The sequence below is a fragment of the Coenobita brevimanus genome, chromosome 113 (genome assembly GCF_032717465.1).
Source record: "Coenobita brevimanus isolate Jiangsu-jjx chromosome 113, ASM3271746v2, whole genome shotgun sequence".
NCBI classification, from domain to species: domain Eukaryota; kingdom Metazoa; phylum Arthropoda; class Malacostraca; order Decapoda; family Coenobitidae; genus Coenobita; species Coenobita brevimanus.
Window position 1 is genome coordinate 20,814,235 of NC_137066.1, and position 21,036 is coordinate 20,835,270.

General features: G+C 44.8%; 1 protein-coding gene across 1 annotated transcript in view; it reads left to right on the forward strand.

Annotated features, from left to right (window-relative positions):
* Positions 1-19,105, forward strand: part of LOC145418291 (protein croquemort-like) — a 33,038-nt gene extending 13,933 nt beyond the window's left edge. Inside the window, exons 4-13 of the mRNA XM_080286731.1 lie at positions 844-1,001; positions 3,333-3,477; positions 5,268-5,390; positions 6,335-6,457; positions 10,105-10,174; positions 11,091-11,232; positions 13,958-14,106; positions 15,468-15,616; positions 16,325-16,398; positions 17,565-19,105. Coding sequence (XP_080142857.1) covers positions 844-1,001; positions 3,333-3,477; positions 5,268-5,390; positions 6,335-6,457; positions 10,105-10,174; positions 11,091-11,232; positions 13,958-14,106; positions 15,468-15,616; positions 16,325-16,398; positions 17,565-17,796 — 1,365 coding nt within the window. The 3' untranslated portion in view covers positions 17,797-19,105. The remainder of the gene's footprint in view (positions 1-843; positions 1,002-3,332; positions 3,478-5,267; positions 5,391-6,334; positions 6,458-10,104; positions 10,175-11,090; positions 11,233-13,957; positions 14,107-15,467; positions 15,617-16,324; positions 16,399-17,564) is intronic.
* Positions 19,106-21,036: the final 1,931 nt, after the last annotated feature.

The window sequence follows — 21,036 nt, forward strand, 5'->3', positions numbered from 1 at the left end:
AACGGTTTGTGGGCTCCTGGCCTTGGGTTCCTTCTTTCTTGCATTAAAAAAATAAATCATTAGTTGAAGCATAACTACGAGGAAGGAAGGATATACTGTGTGCAGAGGAATTGTATACGGCAGACAGAACACAACAGTAGCAGATTTCATGAACTTCTGCTCATTATTAGCAGACTCGAGGCATAAGCTTAGTGGTCAGTTCCCAGAGGCTCATCAGTTCATGTCACCACTTGGGCACTAACACCCACCATCCATACTGAACACATGCTAGGACTGTCTCATATACAGTAGAACCGGTATATTAGTATTAGCTGGTGTTTTACATGTCTGTGGGTGTTAGATCAGAAAAGTCTCTTCAAATCCTTAACTCATCAGTTCATGTCACCACTTGGGCACTAACACCCACCATCCATACTTAACACATGCTAGGGCTGTCTCATATAGGACTAGTATATTAGTATCAGTTGGTGTTTTACATGTCTGTGGGTGTTAGATCAGAAAAGTCTCTTCAAATCCTTAACTCATCAGTTCATGTCACCACTTGGGCACTAACACCCACCATCCATACTGGACACATGCTAGGGCTGTCTCGTACAGGACCGGTACATTAGTATTAGCTGGTGTTTTACATGTCTGTGGGTGTTAGATCAGAAAAGCCTCTTCAAATCCTTAACTGTTCCTTGTCCCAGCCAGGAATCAAACTTTCTTTCACTAGAGGAGCAGACCACTTCTCCACTGACACTGCCACCACCTAACCTACTGTGCATGGAAGGCAGGACGGTACTGACAGAGAAGTACCAACTTTTGCTTCTGATTGTACTCTAAAACCCATCGTCTTTTCAGCAACTGGTGATCAGCAACGGTACAGAGGCATACGATCTTTGGCGAGTCACCCCGGTGCCACTCCAACTCAGACTGTACCTCTTCAACCTGACCAACCCAGAGGAAGTAAAGAAAGGCTACAGACCCATCATTGAGGAGTGTGGACCCTATGTGTGGAGGTAATCAAACTGTATAGTAATTTGTGGAGGATTTGTTCATACTAATAACAACACACTGAGGTGGTTTGGCCATGTGGAGAGGATGGAGAGTGAGTGACTGACGAGGAGAGTGTATGTGAGTGAGGAGCATGTGGTGTTACGTGGAGAGACAGACTGACAAATGAGGAAGTGAAAGAGCGTTGTGGATGTGGATGTGATAGGAAGCATTAGGAGGAACACACTGAGGTAGTTTGGCCATGTGGAGAAGATGGAGAGTGAGAGACTGATGAGGAGAGTGTATGTGAGTGAGGAGCATGTGGTGTTAAGTGGAGAGACAGACTGACAAATGAGGAAGTGAAGGAGCGTTGTGGTGTGGATGTGATAGGAAGCGTTAGGAGAAACACACTGAGGTGGTTTGGCCATGTGGAGAGGATGGAGAGTGAGAGACTGACGAGGAGAGTGTATGTGAGTGAGGAGCATGTGGTGTTAAGTGGAGAGACAGACTGACAAATGAGGAAGTGAAGGAGCGTTGTGGTGTGGATGTGGATGTGATAGGAAGCGTTAGGAGAAACACACTGAGGTGGTTTGGCCATGTGGAGAGGATGGAGCGTGAGTGACTGACGAGGAGAGTGTATGTGCGTGAGGAGCATGTGGTGTTAAGTGGAGAGACAGACTGACAAATGAGGAAGTGAAGGAGCGTTGTGGTGTGGATGTGATAGGAAGCATTAGGAGAAACACACTGAGGTGGTTTGGCCATGTGGAGAGGATGGAGAGTGAGAGACTGATGAGGAGAGTGTATGTGAGTGAGGTGGAGGGGGAGGCCAAGGATGAGATGGAGGGATGGAGTGGAGAGGTATATGAGAGAGGGGGGTGTGAGTTGGGAGCGGGGCAGTGAAATGGCGGGGGACAGGGCGACGTGGAGGTGACTTGTTTGTGGCCACCCCGTACGGGATTAAGGCGTCTGACAATAGATAGATAAAATAAATAACTACAGGAGCAATGGGTCCCACCAGTACACAGACAGAAGATTATAGACCCATGATTGTAGCGTTTGAATCTTGTGTTGGGAGGCGAATGAACTGAAAGGAAAAATATCAGTGGCTTTGTTATGGCCTCGGGCTCATCCGAATATAAACCCAGAGATTGCAGCCTGTTGCTCCTCTCCAGCCCATCCTCCCTTCAGGGGTTGCTTTGCTTAATGTATAAACGCTTCAGAATGCTTGTATGATTCGGCTCTGGTCACCTAATGGCGGCTTTCCACACTGCTCAATCTCTGTCAGCCTCTGTTCACTCCCGTCTCCCAGGTATCACACTGCATGACCTAATGTTCTTTTCAGTCTGCCTTCAGCAACACTACTTATGTTCATACTTTTCACCCTCCACACCCAGTTGTCATCCTCCGTCCCCTCCACTCCTCCTCCCCTTTACTCCTCCGTCCCCTCCACGTGCCACAATCTCAGTCTACCACTTCTCATCTTAACACTTAATACATCGCATCCTTCTCAACTTCATTCTCAGCTCTAACCCTATCCTTTCAGGGGCTAGGGAGGGAGGAAGGATGTTTGTGGTATTATTATTATTATTATTATTATTATTATTATTATTATTATTATTATTATTATTCATTCATCCAGACCTCCTTTCCCAGCCTAGGGGAGGGTGAGGAATAGCAACGTCCAGCCTAAGTTCATCCAGTTCAACGGGCAGCACATCCATTCATTCATCATTCAAGCCCACGGAATCCTGGCTCCATCAGATACGCCAAAAAAACTTTCACCACATTCTATAGCTTCACATATAAAAACAAAATTCTACATCTATAGCCCAATGTCTTAATCCCACAAAGGGTGGCAGCAGACAAAACGCCTCCAAGTCGCTCTGTCACCCAGCATTTCACTGCCCTCCCCGCAACTCTCTCCCCCCTCCCTCCTATACCTCTCAATTCCATCCCTCCAAGTCATCCTTTCCCTCACTTCTCCCTCCTGCCTCACTCCTCATTCCTCCCTCTCCCTCACTCCTCCCTCCTCCCTCTCCCTCCCTCCTACCTCTCCCTCACTCCTCCCTCTCCCTCCCTCCTCCCTCTCCCTCCCTCCTCCCTCTCCCTCCCTCCTCCCTCTCCCTCCCTCCTCCCTCTCCCTCCCTCCTCCCTCTCCCTCCCTCACTCCTCCCTCTCTCTCACTTTTCCCTCACTCCTCCCTCTCTCACTCTTCCCTCTCCCTCACTCTTCCCTCCTCTCTCCCTCCCTCCTCCTCTCTCCCTCCCTCCTCACCTACATACACCCTCTTAGTCAGTCTTTCATACACCATTCTCTCCACATGTCCAAACAGTCAGTGTCAAATATTCCATTCACAGGGAACTCCACGAGAAACAGAACATCACCTTCCACCGCAACGACACCGTGACGTACTACCAGCAGCGATGGTGGCTGTGGGACCAGGAGGCGTCTGGCAGCCACACCAAAGACGATCCCATCACCACCATCAACGTTATCCCGGTGGTGAGTGGACGCAATGACGGAGCTTAGAGTTTGCTTGGTTCTGTTTAGAGTTTGCTTGTTTTTTTTGTTTTTTTTTATGCAAGAAAGGAGGAACCAAAGGCCAGGTGCCCGCAAATCGTTCCTTCCAAGAAAAAAAAAACAATACGAAAGAGAGCCAAATTCAAGGTCCATTCATTTACCTTAACTTGGCAAGATGTTGCAATCGATGAGATGGAGGGTTGGAGAGGAGAGGTATATGAGAGAGGGGGGTGTGTGAGCTGGGAGTAGGGCCATGAAATAGTGGGGGACAGGGCGACATGGAGGTGATTTGTTTGTGGCCACCCCTTACAGGATGAAGGTGTCAGGCAATCGATAAAAGTTAACTGAATGAGACTGACATGGCGTGAAGAGGGGTTGAGTCGAAACCAAGGATGGGGTGGAATGAGGTTTGAGAGAGAGAGAGAGAGAGAGAGAATGTATGAATAATGGTGAGAGTTGAAGGGGATGGGGGGGGGCAGTGACCCCAAAATGACCCCCCCTTAAAACAATGAGTGTTATGTGTGATGTGACAGGATGAGACTGACTGGGAGGGTGAATGAAGTGAAGAGGGAGGGAGGAGGAGGGGTAGACCAAGGATGGGTTTCAAGTATATGCTTGAGGGTGAAGAGGTGTGGAAGGAAAATGAAGGTGGATGTGAATTGAAGCCAGTAGCTGTTCAGTAATCCTTTAAATCTAATAATAACATCTTTTAGCCACCAAAATGTTTTAGAATTAGTGAAAGGGTTAATGAGTAGTTCAAAAAAGCATCTCATGGCTGATTAGATCTTCATAAATCTATCTATCTCTCTGTCTATTGCCAGACGCCTCAATCCCTTACAGGGTGGCCACAAACAATTCGCCTCCACGTCACCCTGTCCCCCACTATTTCACTGCCCTTCATAACTAAAATGGAATACTACTGGAACAATACTGAACTTGAGGGATCTCCTGACACTGCAGATTTTGCCTGATAAAATAATGTACTGTAGGTAGCTGTAAGTTTGTGGTAGGTGGTGGCAGCCATCATCCACTCACTTGATGTAGTGCTGCCTACTTCTTCCTTAGCCTTCATCATTCTTTTTCTGTGCCTGTCCTCCTCTCTTCCTATTTCTCCCATCTTTCCTGTCACTTCTTATTGCTTTTCCTCCCTTTACAGGTGGCTTTACATTGAGTGACAAGCCAAATGGTTTCCTGTAAGCCAAGAAACCATTTACAACGCTAGGTAGTAACCATATGACCAAACCATACGTGCTCCCTACGTGTCAACAAGTGGATTTGTGGAGGGTTAGTGCCCCTCCCCGTAAAACATATGCCTCATAGTCAAATGGCCACCCCTTACGGGATTATGGCGTCTGGCAATAGATAGATAGATAGATAGATAGCTGTAAGGGAAAGCTACATTCCAGCAAGTTCTCAAATAACGAGTGTTTATGGGTGCAACTAAGAATAAAAATCTAGGATGTGATTAGGTTTGCCAGCTTGAATCCATAAGTATTCTTTTATAATGGAAAATGCAAGTTGTGTAAACTCTTCATAGCACCTCCATTTAACTGCAAAATACTTACAGATTTTACTACCAGAAGGAAGTATTTGTGTTCTAAAAATCTATAGATGGACATGGTACCATCTGGCCGTTAGTCAGCCTGATCTTTCACCTTCCTCTCTAGCAAACTTTTTTTTTTTTTCAACTGCTAAAATGTTACTTCTCCATCAGGCTGCCATCCCTCAAACTTGTCACCCAAACTAACAAGAATGTAATCTTTCCTTTACAGTCAGTGGCATGGAGTACACGTCATTCCTTCAGCAGAATTGGGATTGACGTCGTGTTCATTGCCTTGGACGAACAGGCAGTAATTAACACAACCGCTGGGAAGATACTGTTTGATGGGGTTGAGGTGAGGCGATGCTCCTATGGTGTTAAAGAGGCAGACACGTACTTACTATAGTTCTTTCACCTTTACTTGGCTCGGAAGGTACTGTTAGAGCATATTTCTCAGGTCGGTGACACGGTACGGTGATACAGCTCTTCAGTGTTAGTTCTTTTGCCTTAACCTGGGGCTGATCTGTCTGTTTATAGCCTGTTTTCATATGCAGTTACTATAGTTCCTTCACCTTTACTTGGCTCGGAAGGTAATGCTAGAGCATATTTTTCAGGTCGGTGACACGGTACGGTGATACAGCTCTTCAGTGTTAGTTTTTTCCTTAACCTGGTGCTGATCTGTCCTTGTGTAGCCTGATTTCATATAGCACAGTGGTGGAGTAGGACTAGTGCTGGCGCTCTTTTTCCGTAGCACCACATTCCAGTGTTGATCTGGTATAACTCTGCATTTAAGATGGAGTTGGCAATTCTGTTTTATGCCAAATTAAAGTGAAAAATAAAATGAATTAACCTAAATTCACAAAACTTTTCTACTAAAACAGGTCACCACACGGAAAGCTCTCAAAACAGTATACCGTAACCTTCAAAATTCAAATGCCGTATTTTAAAACCTCTTGGCCAGACTGCCTAGGGAACAACTACTGCTACAACTACTTCTACTACTACTACTACTACTACTACTACTACTACTACTACTACTACTACTACTACTACTACCTCTCCAAAATATATTTAGGCAATAGAGAAGACTGTCCTTGCATAAGCAGTGTATATTTGAAGATGTGGACAAGTATATCGGATACCACACTAAAAGATGCTTCATAACATTTACAGCTCATGGTTACTGTCTTCAACTCTTCCAAACCATTTCATTTTTCATAATGCCTTCAGACACTTGCATTCTGGTTTTGAGCTGGTACTGTACTGAATGAATCCTAAAATCCTGCTTTCGCCTCCCAGGACCCCTTCTTGGACTGGATACAGGAGGAAGTTGTGCCGAAGAATGGCTCTTTCCACTGGGCGTTGGAATTTTTGGGCAATGGAGGGCTGGCTGATTTTGACAAGTTTGCATGGTTCTATAAGGTATGTGATTTTCTTTTGCCCTACAAATTGATAGTATAATTTCTCCTTTCCCATGAGATTTCCATAGTTTTTCTAAGCTGTGTGGTGGGCTTTGATTTTCATAACGTCAGCTGGAGGGCTTGGTGGGAGGGGGTTATGTTTGATTTACTATGGTTTTCATGTCAGAATTACACTGTAGTTTTCTGTCAATGAGCGGAGCATGTGGAGTGACGTGGAGGGACAGGTTGACGAATGAAGAAGTGAAGGAACGTTGTGGGGTAGATGTGGATGTGGTTGAGAAGATTAGGAGAAAAATGCTGAGGTGGTTTGGACATGTGGAGAGAATGGAGAATGAAAGACTGACTAAGAGGGTGTATGTAGGTGAAGTGGAGGGAGGGAGGGGGAGACTGAGGTGGAGGGATGGAGTTGAGAGGTACATATATGAGGGATGGAGGGGGTGAGTTGGGGGGAGGGTAGTCAAATGGTGGGTGACAGAGCAACTTGGAGGTGTTTTGTGTGTGGCCACCCATTGCGGGACTGGGGCGTTGGGCTATAGATACGGTCTCTTGTTGATGCTCGGTGCTGGCTGTGGTGATGGAAGGCACTATATGAAACAGTTTGAGGTGATGGCAGTACAAAATGGCGAATGAGTGAGGTTAAAAGATTCTCTGTTTGGGGATTGAATGGTACACGAGAGGCGGGGCAAAATGCTGGCGGGGGATTGGCAGACTTGTGTTCAGGACTGCAGAGAAATATATAACACTGAATCTTCCACACAGCTGAGTGTTAGATTTTCATTAGTGTTTAAGGCTTTTAGCTACACGACAACTTTAGTACTATTTATGAACCTGTAAATATGTGCAGTTAGTAGAGTACTGAGTGTTCAGTGTAACGATGGCTAATGTAATAGTTGTTCCTATTGTATTGTAGGCCCGACGCTAAGAGTCTTATCGAACCCCAAAAAAAAGGTTCACCCCCTCTGGACACCCGACTAGGAACGATATGGAGCTAGAGTTAATGTAAGAGGATGTATTTTAGCGACTTACTGTGTAATGACGACTAGGGTTCTGGCTGATGCACGGCGACTCAACGAATAGTCATGTAGTCGCTAGTTGAGCTGAGAGAGCTAGTCGTCTCGTCGTGAGTCTGTAGAGAGCTTCGTTTTCTTTATCATCTTCGTCGAGTTTGACAGTGACCAGTAGACCTACTCAATAGGCGAGTGTTTTTGAATTCAGTAGCCTAAAGAGTAAGTCTAGCGGGTTGTCTTTATACTTGGAGAAACTTGGAGTACAGCGTTGTAACAATGGGTATATTTGAAAAATGTACCTCTTACATAAAGGCTAGCTTACATATATATTAGTTATATTAGTATAAAAAAAAATAGGTAAAGACTAATATGTAGCTTCAAATGGGTATACAACAACGAGTATATATAGGAACATTATATATGTGACTTGACTTTCATTTTTCTTCTGATCTAAGTCACATATGGTTATGCAGTTTACAATACGATAATCCTTATCGTCCCTAATAAACTTAAGTATTTCTTCTGTAATGGATCCTTAATAGTAATGTTAAGATTAACAAGTGGCTTGGCTGAAGCGTTGAGTGGTGTGAGGAAGGTGTTACTGGCGTAGAACTTCTTGAAAAATGAGAGAAATGGAGTTCCCCCGAGCTAAGCCCTGTATTGGACTATATAGCCCCTGTAGGGTTACAGGAGGGAGCTACCCCTCCCGGCACACCAGCCCGGGCGAGGCTCGAACTTGCAATCCCCCGATCACAAGTCCAGCGCGCTACCCCTGTGCTACCGCGCCCCCCAGTAGTACTTCTTGAGGTTGTCCTCCTGCACAAGCATGATGGGTGCGTCTCTTCCATCCTGCGTTGTGTTGTCCTGGACGTCGAGTACTTACAGTCTTGCTGTTTTCCAGTTCGGTGAGAGAGAAGATTTTGCTGAGTTGTAGGATGTTGTTCAGGGAGTCTGGAATTAGTGTCAGGTATGAGCCAGAGACCTCGTATGAGAAGCCTGTTTGTTTATCTCCTGGGGTGGTTGTTGGTAGTTCTATCAGCTAGATATGGTCTATGGTAGTCTTGTCTCTAGGCTGATAGCTCGAATTTGACTGTCATCCACTTTGTGATTTCTGTGTCACATTCTTCTAATCGTGGTGTAATGGCATTCTGTTGGTCTCCGGCTTGTCTATGGAAGAAGAGCATAGTGACTGGATATGCTGTGTTGTAATGACTGTATTTAGTCATGAGTGTGCCTGCAGGAAGTTTTGTCCTGATGGTGTAGTTGTTATTGTATGGCTTCTGTGTCAGGCTGGATCTATAGTAGGAAGGAGTTTGCAGATGTCTGATCGTGTTGTCTGCTGTTGGCATGTATTCCAAGTCTCCAGTGATCGGTTTGTATGACTGTAGATTTTTGAACTTGGTGTGTACGTGTCTCCTACTGTTCATAGACCTTTTGGCAGTTGCATGAGTTTGTTGTACTTATTACTGTCTATGGTTTCTTCGACATAGTGTGAGTGTGTTCTCCTGCGTCTGGTTTAGCTTTGATGGTTGCTAGTTCTGTGTGATCTGTGTGGAAGATTCTGACCTCGCCAGAGAGTATGTTTGATGTCGTTGGTTCCTAGTGCCAGATGTGGAAGATGGTTGCTAAGTGTGTACGATATTGATTCCCGTAGAGTTTGTAGAGCATAGCTAACTCGTCTGTCGGTATGCGACGTAGTTGTGCCAAGTTGTTTGGGTTTAACGGTTGAGGATCTGGTGGGAAGTTGTCATGTAGGTTTCCAATGTGGGTATGCAGCAATGATGGTCCTGTATCTGTCCTCAATCTCTTGGAAGGATTTCTCGTCGATTCCATCTTAGAGGGCATTCTCGAGGAGGGAGAGGAGGACATGTCGAATGTCACTGCTAAGAGAGACTGGCTGCCCATTGTTCATCGTCGCATATTTATACCTATAGTCGTTAGTCGCCATATTGGAATGGATAACGCCCTTAGGGCCGATGCTAAACATCTAATCCGTAATAGTTGTGTTCCTATTGTATTGCTAAAGCTCTAAAACTTAATTACTGGCAAAGTGTAAAGATAGTTGTCCAGCTCACCTAATAGTGTACTAAAATAACTTCTTCCTATTGTACTGTATATAAACTTAATTCCTGTATCGCTAAGGCTCTGAAACTTATTACATATTGGCAAAGTATATGGTTGTCCAGCTGACTTAACCTTCCATTGGCTGCCATAAAGACTGTCTCCATGACATCCTGCCCTTCTTCACACTCTGCCTGCCCTTCCTGTCAAACCACCCTCATATGGATACTTTCACTCCACCCCTCCACCCTCGTACGAATACTTTCACTCCACCCCTCCACCCTCATATGGATACTTTCACTCCACCCCTCCACCCTCATACATATACTTTCACTCCACCCCTCCACCCTCAAGCTGCCCTCCCTATAGGTCACACTACCTTGATTTGTTTAACTCTTCACCTCATCGCTCACTCTTCACCTCATCCTGTCTCCCCTTCCACTGCACTTTCCTCATCACCCATTCTTGTCCACTATCAGGCTACCTTTCCTTGGCCATAACTCTCTACCCCATCCCTCCACCTCATCAGCAGCCTCTTCCTCCCCTGTCCTACTGTACACTCCCTCTTCTACTTTTCCAGCGCAACATGTCTGTCGAGTATGATGGCCTTTACAACATGAAGACTGGAGCAGACAGCATTTCAAACTTGGGTAAGGTTTTATAATCCAAGCATTTGTTTCTGTAGGTTTCAGTGTAATTTGACTCTGATTTTCGTCCTTTTGCAGCTTTTTTCACAGCCTCAGATAGTCATGATTTTGCAGTTAACATAGCTTGGTGATAGAATAAGTCGATGCTAGACGTCTTCTCCATAGCACTTCATGACTATAGTTGTATTCTAATGTTATTCTGCTGTTACAACTCTGCGTATAAGATGGAGAGGTGGCAATTTTAGGCCAGGTTAATGAGGAGTGCAGGATTGTATATCTGAGCAATACTTATAGAGAGTCCAAAATGCTTTACCTATTATAAATTGGGATAGTTTTATATTGGTACCATTGGAATTATTAAAGTTAAGGACTCAAATGTTGGAATGAATGTGTAGTTGTGTATATATAGTTGTTTTGTTTGTATAGTGGGTGGGGGCACTCTCCATCCACTCACTCGATATAGTGCTGCTCTTGAGGACTGCCATTTCCTCTCTGTCTTCCTTCATGTGTCTTCGTTCCTTTACTCTTTCCTTCACTCTCCTTTTCCTTCTGTCTACGGGTGACTCGACACTGAGTGACAAGCCAAATGGTTTCCTGTACACCAGGAAACCAGTTACTATGCTGAGTGGTAACCATATAACCAAATTATGGCATCTGGTGGTTTAGTGGGTAATTAAGGCACACCAATTGGACTGATCCGGTGAAGGTTTATATCCAAGGGATGGTTGGGGTTTATTGCTCACCTAATGCCACTTAGGGATGAGTGAGGCTGGTCACTTTCATCTTAAATGTCAGGACAGACTTGCCTAACCCTGGGCTCCTACGCTCCTCGTGGGGGAATACAGGATTGGGTGGTGGTGTTACTGACTGCTGAATTCATTGTAATATTCCTATGTATAAGACTACATGTTGTTCACAGGTGTTATAGACTGGTGGAACAGGGAACACAACACATCGTTCTACACCTCACCCTGCAACGACGTCAAGGGATCCGCTGGTGAACTGTTCCCACCCAATCTTGGCAAAGACAAGATCGTGTTCTTCAGCTCTGACCTCTGCATGTAAGATTTATTGATAATGGCGGGTAAATGAGGTGTAGATGTTTATGCCTGTGTGGAGTTGGGATTCCAGGGGCTTGAATGGTGAGTGAATGTGACCTGTTTAGTTTGGCAGACTATCTATCTCTATCTATTGCCAGATGCCTTAATCCCACACGGGGTGGCCACAAACAAATCGTCTCCACGTCGCCCTGTCCCCCACCATTTCTCTGCCCTGCTCCCAGCTCGCACCACCGTCTCGCATATACCTGTCCACTCCATCCCTCCATCTCATCCTCCCCCTCCCTCTCCCCTCTCCACTCCATCCCTCCATCTCATCCTCCCCCTCCCTCTCCCTTCTCCACTCCATCCCTCCATCTCATCCTCCCCCTCCCTCTCCCTTCTCCACTCAATCTCTCCATCTCATCCTCCCCCCTCCCTCTCCCCTCTCCACTCCATCCCTCCATCTCTCCATCTCATCCTCAGTCTCCCCCTCCCTCTTTATGTATCTCTATCTATTGCCAGACTCCATAATCCCAAACAGGGTGGCCACAAACAAATTGCCTCCACGTTGCCCTGTCCCCCACCATTTCACTGCCCTGCTCCCAGCTCACATCCCCCTCTTGCATATACCTCTCCACTCCACCTCATCCTCCCCCTCCCTCTCCCCTCTCCACTCCATCCCTCCATCTCATCCTCGGCCTCCCCCTCCTTCTCCTCTCTCCACCTCACTCTCATACACTCCATTTTTATTTATAATTTTCTTTAGATTTCTAGACTCTACCTCATCCCATCCCTTTCGTCATTATATTGATGAAAATTACTTGGTTGAAATTGAGACTAGATTGTAAGTGTTTGAATCCCACCCCATATTGTAAAGAAGTTAATGGTGAAGGAGTGCTGTGGTGTGGATGTGGATGTGATAGGAAGCGTTAGGAGAAATGCACTGAGGTGGTTTGGACATGTGGAGAAGATGGAGAGTGAGAGACTGAGGAGGAGAGTGTATGTGAGTGTGGTGGAGGGGGGAGAGGATGAGATGGAGGGATGGAGTGGAGAGGTGTATGAGAGAGGGGTGTGTGAGCTGGGAGCAGGGCAGTGAAATGGCGGGGGACAGGATGACATGGAGGCCTTTTGCTTGTGGCCACCCCTTATGGGATTGAGGCATCTAGCAATAGATAGATAGATAGGTGTACTTTCAAACTGTCACTACAAAACTTCTCTCCAAAGCTTAATTGTCTGGAAAGTGCAAATAAGCTTAACCACTCAATCTTATATTTTTTGTAGATGTTCAAAGGATCGGAGATAATTAGATGGATGTGTAGTGCATCCTTGAATGACAGGCCTGGGGGATAGAGGGTTAGGATTGTGACTGGTGAGTTGAGAGGAAGGATGGGACGTGAATGCATGAGTGTTGCAATGAAAATGGGTACACTGAGATGGTTTGGCTATGGATGGAGGATGATTTGGAGGGTGAGAGGTGAGAATATTGCGGCAGAGTTTAGAGAGAGAGAGAAAAGAGAGAAAAAGGGAGAGAGAGAGAGAGAGAGAGAGAATAGTCATTGTAACCTTGGGGATAAGAGACTGAACAGGGAGGCTGCTAGAGATTGAGCAGTGGAGAGGGGAGCTGCATTTAGGTGACACAGGCCAACTCATACAAGCTTGCTGGAACTTTTATAAATTAAATGAAACTAACAATAGCTATCTCGAGACAGTTCTGTGCTTTCAAAACTTTAATCAGGAGAGGTCAGGTACAGTAAGTCGTCATTTCCCCTTCCATTACAATAGGCCTTCCCAAACCTGAATTAGAGCTGGTGAGAATACAGTGAGGTGATTTGGACATGTGGAGAGAATGGAAAATGAAAGACTGACTATGAGGGTGTATGTGGAGGGAGGGAGAGGGAGGGGGAAGCAGGGGATGAGGTGGAGGGATTGAGAAGTATATGAGGGAGGGGGGAGCTGGCGGGAGGGCAGTCAAATGGTGGGTGACAGAGCGACTTGGAGGCATTTTGTCTGTGGCCACCCTTTGCAGGATTAGGGCGTCGGGGTATAGACGGAGAATCTAGTCGCTGGGCTGAGGGCGTTAGTCATGGGTGTTAGGGATACAAACCATGATGCCAAGAGACTCTTACAACTTTAACGATGGAACTTTGAAAAACACAAATGCCTTATGGTAAAATTCAGTGTGGCATTAATTCTTTATCCCTTCACTACCAGGGGCTTCAGTGACTCTAATAAAATGGTCCACACCTGACAGAAGCGCTCAACAGGAGTGCCACTTTCTTCTATAAAAAGTACATTATTCCCACACCACTTAATGTCAGGTATTATTTCTGGTGTTAGCTATTAAACTGGGCATTGAGGATGGGGGGGAGGGCTGTTTTGGGTCAAGTAAAATCAAACAGAAGTGAATGAGCTTTGTGTTGCTGTGGATGTGAAGAAAAGTGTTGAGAGAAAATGAGATCAGGCCATGTGCAGATGGAGAGAGATTGACTAGGAGAGTTAGGAAGAAGGGGGGGGGTGAAGGGAAGGCTGCATGGAAGGATTGAGTAGAGACGGCTGTGGAGGAAGGATGAAGTAGAGAGAGCCGTAGGGGAAGGATTAGGGAGATACGAGAGGGTGTATGGGTTGGAGGGAGGGCTTGCAAATAGAGGAGGACAGGGCAACATGCAGATAAGTTTGTGGCCTCATCCTTAATGTATTTGGCAATAGACATATAGATAGATAGAACTATAATTTAATATTCCCACAGGAGCGCCACACTCTTCTACAAGGAAGACGTGACCAGTCCTGACCACCTCAAGGGCTATCGCTTCTGGGGCACCAACCACACCTTTGCCAACGGTTCGGTGGTGCCCGGCAATGAGTGTTACTGCGTCAATGAAGTCTGTGCACCAACGGGTGAGATGGATGCTCGTTTAATATTGCCTGCCGGAGTTTTTAATAATGCTAGTAGTGACAGGTAATGATTCATCCATCCATCCAGCATCCAATCCTATGTTGTCCCATGAGGAGTGAAGGAGCCCAGGGTTAGGCAGATTGGTCCTGACATTTAAGATGAGAGTGAAAAGATGAGTAACACTAATAATAAATAATGATAATGAAAGTAATCTGTTCGTGTCTCAAAAGCAGGGGTGTTTCTGGTTTTACATAGAGTACTGAATATTTTACTGTTGACTTCTTTAGTTCTTTCACCCAAATGTCATTACTTTGGCTGACTTAATACTGTTTACTCATTTGGTATTTTGGCTGTGGGAGGTTTTAGGTTTAGTCTGATCATGCTGTGTTCTGTCACCTTATCTTGGCCCAGAATTATATCCTTTTGTAGATTATCATACAGTTCCATGGCAGAAAGTGCAGTGGCTCTACATCCCTTCCATTCCTCTTCTTCCTACCTAGTAAATTAATGTTAATTTGTTTCACTCGTCAAAGATCGAGAGAGAAGAATTTTAGGTAAAAGTAAAGAATAGCGTGTGTGTCATCCTTTCCATAGCACTTATTTATAACTAGCAAATTTTCTGTGTTGATTTTGCATTAGTATTAAAGATGGAGATAGTTTTAGGCATAGAGTGAGAATGTAATTTATATTATAGTATCTGTCTGTCTGTTTGCCAGACGCCTTAATCCTGTAAGGGGTTGCCACAAACAAATGCCTCTGTCGCCACAGTCCCCCGCCATTTCATTGCCCTGCTCCCAGCTTACACACCCCTCTCTCGTATACCTCTCGACTCCATCCCTCCATCTCGGCCTTGGCCTCCTCTTCCCTCTCCCTCCTTCCACCTCACTCACATACCCTCCTCGTCAGTCTCTCACTCTCCCTCCTTTCCACATAGTAACTGTTAATAATTGGAGCCATTTCCATTCTTAAACTAGTTTTGGTGGTGCCAATACAGGACCTCATCCCAAGTTTTCCTGTCTCCTGGGCATTTTTCCTTCCACATTCATACCTGTAACCCTCCTCGGCAAGTTCTTTCCCTTTCCTACACATGTCCAACCCACCTCAGTCAACCAATCGGCATTACTTCTCGATAATCCTTGCACCAAATGTCTCTTACACAAACCAAAAAGATCAGCACCCCTCTGGTATGATACTCTGTGACAAATGGGCCAAAGCTTCAGAATTCCCGACACTGCCAAATGCACATGGCTTCACAAAAATGAATCTTTTTAAAGCAAATAATAGAGGTATACTGAAATTTTATAGTATGGAGCACACGTGTCATTCTTACAATAGCCGTGTTTTTAAAAAAATGTTCTCGCAGGCTTACTGAATGCGGAGTCTTGTCGGATGGGTGCGCCTGCCTTCCTCTCCTTCCCACACTTCTTCAACGCAGACCCGTTCCTTCTTCATGGCGTCATTGGCCTGGCACCCAACGAGACTAGACATCAGTTCACCATGGATATCATACCAGTGAGAAAAGCCTTACTATCAATATTTTTCACATATCAAAGAGGCCTGTTATGTAGGTTTGCCACTTGCTATACAGTGAAATTACTTGTAGGAAATCTGTAGAAGTGAAATTACTTGTAGGAAATCTGTAGAAGTTGATTCACAAACAGGAATAGCTGCTGAGGTCTGCATCAGTCCTGTCACGTATGCTTCTCTGTACATGAGCTTTGAAAATGTGTGGTAAATCTGCAGCAACAGAAACAGATTTGTGGCAAGGTAATCAGCGTTTGTCGCTGTCAATTCATTACCAAAGTCCATCGAGGGGAGAAACGGGAGGCAACTGGAGTTTTGAAGTTGACTGTACACGGAGTGGGAGGGAATAGGACTGTCAGAATAAAACTTGAACCAGGAGTTGCTATCATTCTCCCTGGACCAGTTAAAAAAAAAAATACCCTTCATCTAAGTGATCAATGGTTTCAAAATCTGTTGCTATTCACTACCTTTAAGGCAGATTTGTGGCTGTACAGTTACATTAATACAATCCAGATACATTCTAGGTATAAGGCATGAATGGGTCTCCTTGCTTACTAGACAAATCAACCTTCTAGTCTACAGTTAAACGGCTGAACTGGAAGGGATTGGACCAGTGCTCTAAATATCAAACAGTAGGTAAAAATAACTTTAGTTTTAGTGGTGTGTGAGTGTTGATCTTGTTTCCGTTGCCTGCAGGAGCTTGGTGTGCCTATGAGGGTGACTCCTCGCATCCAAATCAACTTGAGGATCAGGCCAGATGAAGACTTTGGGTAAGAAAAATTTTGTTGGTCTTGCACTGTTCTATCTTATGTCAGGTTATCAGTCTAGAGCCAGATGCTTTAATTCTTTAAGGGGTGGCCACAGACTCCTATGATGTTGCCCTGTCCTCTGCCATCTAGCCGCCCTCCCTCCCAACTCGTCCTCTCGCATACCTCTCCACCCCATCCCTCACTCTCCTCCTTGATCTTCCCGTCCTCCTCTCTACTTTCCTGTCGTTGATTCAACATCCCCTTCACATGGCCCAACTATCTCAAAAAGCATTTCTTGTACCACATTGTCACATCCCTGTAAGTAAGGCTGTACGCTTGCTGCAACTAAACCCAGGATCACCTCTTGCACACACTGTAAATAGGCAGCATTAGTACAACAGTATTTTATCATGCTGTGGAAAATGTCTTCAGAGTTTTTCAAATACCACTCTGACCCTGGTGGAAATAATGTTATATTTTATGGAAGTGGTCCACTCCTGTAACTTTTCATGGCTGCAGGAAATTAGATACTGGTAACCTAAGTTGAGGCAGCAATGAGTCTTCTTGGTTACTATAGGTCTTGCCTTAACTTGGCCCAGATTTTTGTCCTTTTGCAACATATTTTTCAAGGGTGTGGCATAATATCTGTACTCTTGTTCTACATAATTCCCATCCCACCATGAGGAGCATAATTCCAGCGTTAATATACGGTAACAACTCTTGCATTGAATACGGAGAAGGCAATTTTAGGCCACACTTTAAGTCGAGTATAGTAAAGCCAACCATCCATTATGATTACACTTGGCAATCAACTGAGCTGAAAGGGGTTGGGGATCAGTCATGGAGTAAACACACTTCAGTAAATACTTTTGAGGTAGTAGGTTGATGGCTACCAAGGGTCATTACAAGCTTGGTAACCAGCCACACAAGCTTTACTCTCAGGCAGGAAATATTCAGCTCCAAGTACAAAAACCAGAGACCCTCGCACTGACGTAGATCTTGCAACACATCTCGTATTTCTTCCAACGGTTTCCAGCAACCATTGGGGAATAATTAGTTGGTTTTGGCAGTTGGTTTAGCTTCCAGTCCATAGAAAACATCAACTGTGCCATGGCCAACACCAGTATGGGGATTCTTTGAGAGGAAGCATGGCATTTTTATATAGTGTGTAAATCTTCATCTTCCAGAATTCTCCGCAACCTCCCAGACGTGTACTTCCCGATGTTGTGGTTTGAGATTCTGGGCGAGATGACCCCCAGCCTGGCCTCCCGTACAAGGGCGGTGATATATGTGCTCACCTCCCCTGTCCCGTCCCTCGTCATCTGGCTTATTGTGATTGCCGTGTGCCTGGTCGTCTCTGTAACAACAATTGCCTGCCATTGTAGAAAAGCGGGCGGTGACGATGGGAGATTCCGTTAGTGTAAATCATGTTAGTAGTTAGAGTTTGTTGTGAAAGATTTTATGTGCTAGAGTTTGTTACTGAGACATTATATATATTCTACGCAACCAAGGAGGTACTGCAACATTTTTCCTTAGTGGTTTATTCTGCATATTAAACCTTTACCCATAAATTCTGCATCATACACCTTTACTGCATAATACATCTTTACCCATAAATAATACAAACTTCACAGGATAAATAGCCTACAAAACGATGGTAAGGTATAATATGCAAAATAATTGGCGGAGATCATTACGAGCCTCCTTTGCCACCTATAAAACCCTGTATTATTTAGTTCATGTTTTTACTGATAATACACTGACTGTGATTAAGGGGAATTATTTATCTTTATTGGCAGGCAAGATTAAAGATTGACAGTGTAGAGCTTTTGTTGGCAGTGTAGAGCTTTGGATTCCAGGGGCTTGAATGATGAGTGAATGGAAGTGTAGCCCATTTGGATTGGGCAAGTTTGAGCTGTCTGGACATTGCTACACCTCACCCTGCCCTTGGGTGGGAGAGGTGGTCTGGATGATGATGATGATGATGATGATGATGAGCTTCGTGTAATTAACTGGAAAGATGAGGGTTTGCTTGCTTACTGACAGGCAAGATGGAGAGTTTGCTTAATTGGCAGGCAAGATAATGAGTTTGCTTGCATAGTTGAGACATGGTTGAAGTTTGCTTGCTTGCTAAACACAGGCAAGGTAGGGGAGTTTGCTTAAGACAGGCATGATAGGGGGGAAATTGCTTGTTTGACAGGCAAGATAGGGAGAATTTGCTTGCTTGCTTGCTTGAATTAAAACCAATTGATGAATTTCAGCATATGTAATTCTGGCCAGCAGCTGAAGTGCAGTATTATCGAACAAGTACGTCTGTAGCTGATCTGAGAAAATGGATTGTTGTATCAGATGATTGCCAGTGTCTGGATGAATGAAGACAGAGTGTAGAGTTATTGAAAAGACAAATGTTAAGTTGCTTTTGTTTATATATCCTGTTTTATTTTGAATTTGTATTAATCCTGTGTGCTATGAACTCCGACGCAAGTTGTCCAATCATGTAGGTCGGGAGAAAACTTAGGCCTTACTCACCATTACTCTCCTCCATGATCACCCGGATTCAGGAGTGGCTGTTCTGCGTTTGTCTGTAAAAAGTCTGTTTGCTTCTGTTGGGTCCCTGGCCAGATAAATAATGCTGGTAATACATAACTCTATGGCGCACTCCGCTACTCCCTCCTCTAGCTTTTCTCTCCACCCCGTTTCTCTCCACCCCGTTTCTCTCCACCCCGTTTCTCTCCACCCCGTTTCTCTCCACCCCGTTTCTCTCCACCCCGTTTCTCTCCACCCCGTTTCTCTCCACCCCGTTTCTCTCCACCCCGTTTCTCTCCACCCCATTCCTCTCTGCCCCCTATTCCTCGCAGCTCCGTTCCTCTCTCGATTTCCGTGTTCTAACCTGCCTCTTCTGTGAACACTGGCAAACCTCGTGGAGTGCACAGGTTAAGATTTCATAGCGTTAAACCCTTGCTTCTTCCTTGGCACACTTGAAACCTCTGTAATCAATGGTGGACTCTCCTTGCTAATCATTACGTGTCATACCAGCACCATTGAGGGTCATTTCAGCTGTGACCTGCCACTATGTTCACACTGTAGCTACCCCACTGACTTTCAATCGCCTTTTTCCTCACTGCTCAACTGCACTGCAACAGTCTCTCTGCTTTTCCCTTCCTCTCATCACTACAATGGTCCCAACTGCATGCTGATTTCCTAGGTGACTCTCCCACTGTCTCTTTCCTTTTTCCAAGAACGTACAGCATCATCAATTCTTGGCTTAATTCTGGTTTGTTATTCCTTATGTTCAGTTTCCTGAGCTATGTTCTACACAAACTGCTTGTCACACACAATGTAACTCCCAATGAGAAATTAAATCAGAAAGTGAATCTATGAAAATGATGATGTGTTTTTATTATCCAATTCCGTTACTTCCTTTTCAGTCCAAACTTACATGATGGGACATACTGGGTCTAGTAGTAGCACTGTACATTCTGGCCTGTGTGAATGGGTTCCTTAAACAGTAATGTAAATGATAGTATCGATTTTATATACGTGAACTTTTTTTTTAACTTCTCACCACAGCTTTTTGCATTTGTTGGTTGCATAATAAGGTAATAACTGATGTCCATTATAAAGCATATATTTTTCATACTACTGTATATGGGTGTATTAAACCTGAAACATACTATATATGAATTTTATTCCTTAAGCTGAATGGGTAGAATTAGTTCCATTAAGTCAATGTTTTAACACTACTGTCCTTGGTCCAGATTTTCATCTTGAGTTTTAGTGGTTCAGAGGCAGAAAGAATGACAGCTGTACACCCTATAAAAAAAGAATCGGGACCCCACGAGCTGATGTGTCTCGCAATGACCACTGATACGCACCAGAACTCGGTTGGGGCTTCAAATTCCTTCGTGCGGTGTGGCATAATTTATCGTGCAGTAAGGGTCCCGATTCTTTTTTTTTATAGGGTGTACATCTGTTTAGGTTCTTTGTACCTTGTAACATATATTTAAAACTTTTGCATTCACACTGGAAATATTGGAAATTTGGCCAAGTTAGTGATTCTGTTTAGTAAAGGAAGAGGATATTTACAGGCTCAAACCTACAGGAATGGCAATATGGTGTATGTGCAGTGTCCCTGAGCGTGAGGCCTGGGGGGGACTAGGTTTGTGATAGAAGAGTTAAGGGGTAGGATGGGACTGGTGTGCATTGGTGTCGTGGTGAGTGCTAGACTGAGATGGTTTGGGCATGTGGAGAGGATGGGGGATGATAATTGGGTGCAGAAATTGAGAAGTGTTAATGTTGGGGGGGTAGGGTAGTGAGAGGTAGACCAAAAAAGACATGGGACGAGTGTGACCTCAGGGTTAAGGGACTGAATACGTGACCAAAGCTGACTCGTACAAACATGTTGGAGCCTTCAAAAACGAAAACGAGCAGATTGATTTAATACCCAATTGTAAAATATTTGGAAGTTGAGGGAGATTTATGTAACCCGGCAGTGGAGCAACTTGGTTATATCTGCACCACCACACGAAGGCACCCCTCTGGTAAAACTGACTGGTGGGGACCTGACTGGGATGTCTTCGAGTGGTGACACTGATATAACCACCCGGATCCACTGCCTGGCTGGACCTGGAGTGGTGGCGTCTTAGCCGTGGGTCTACC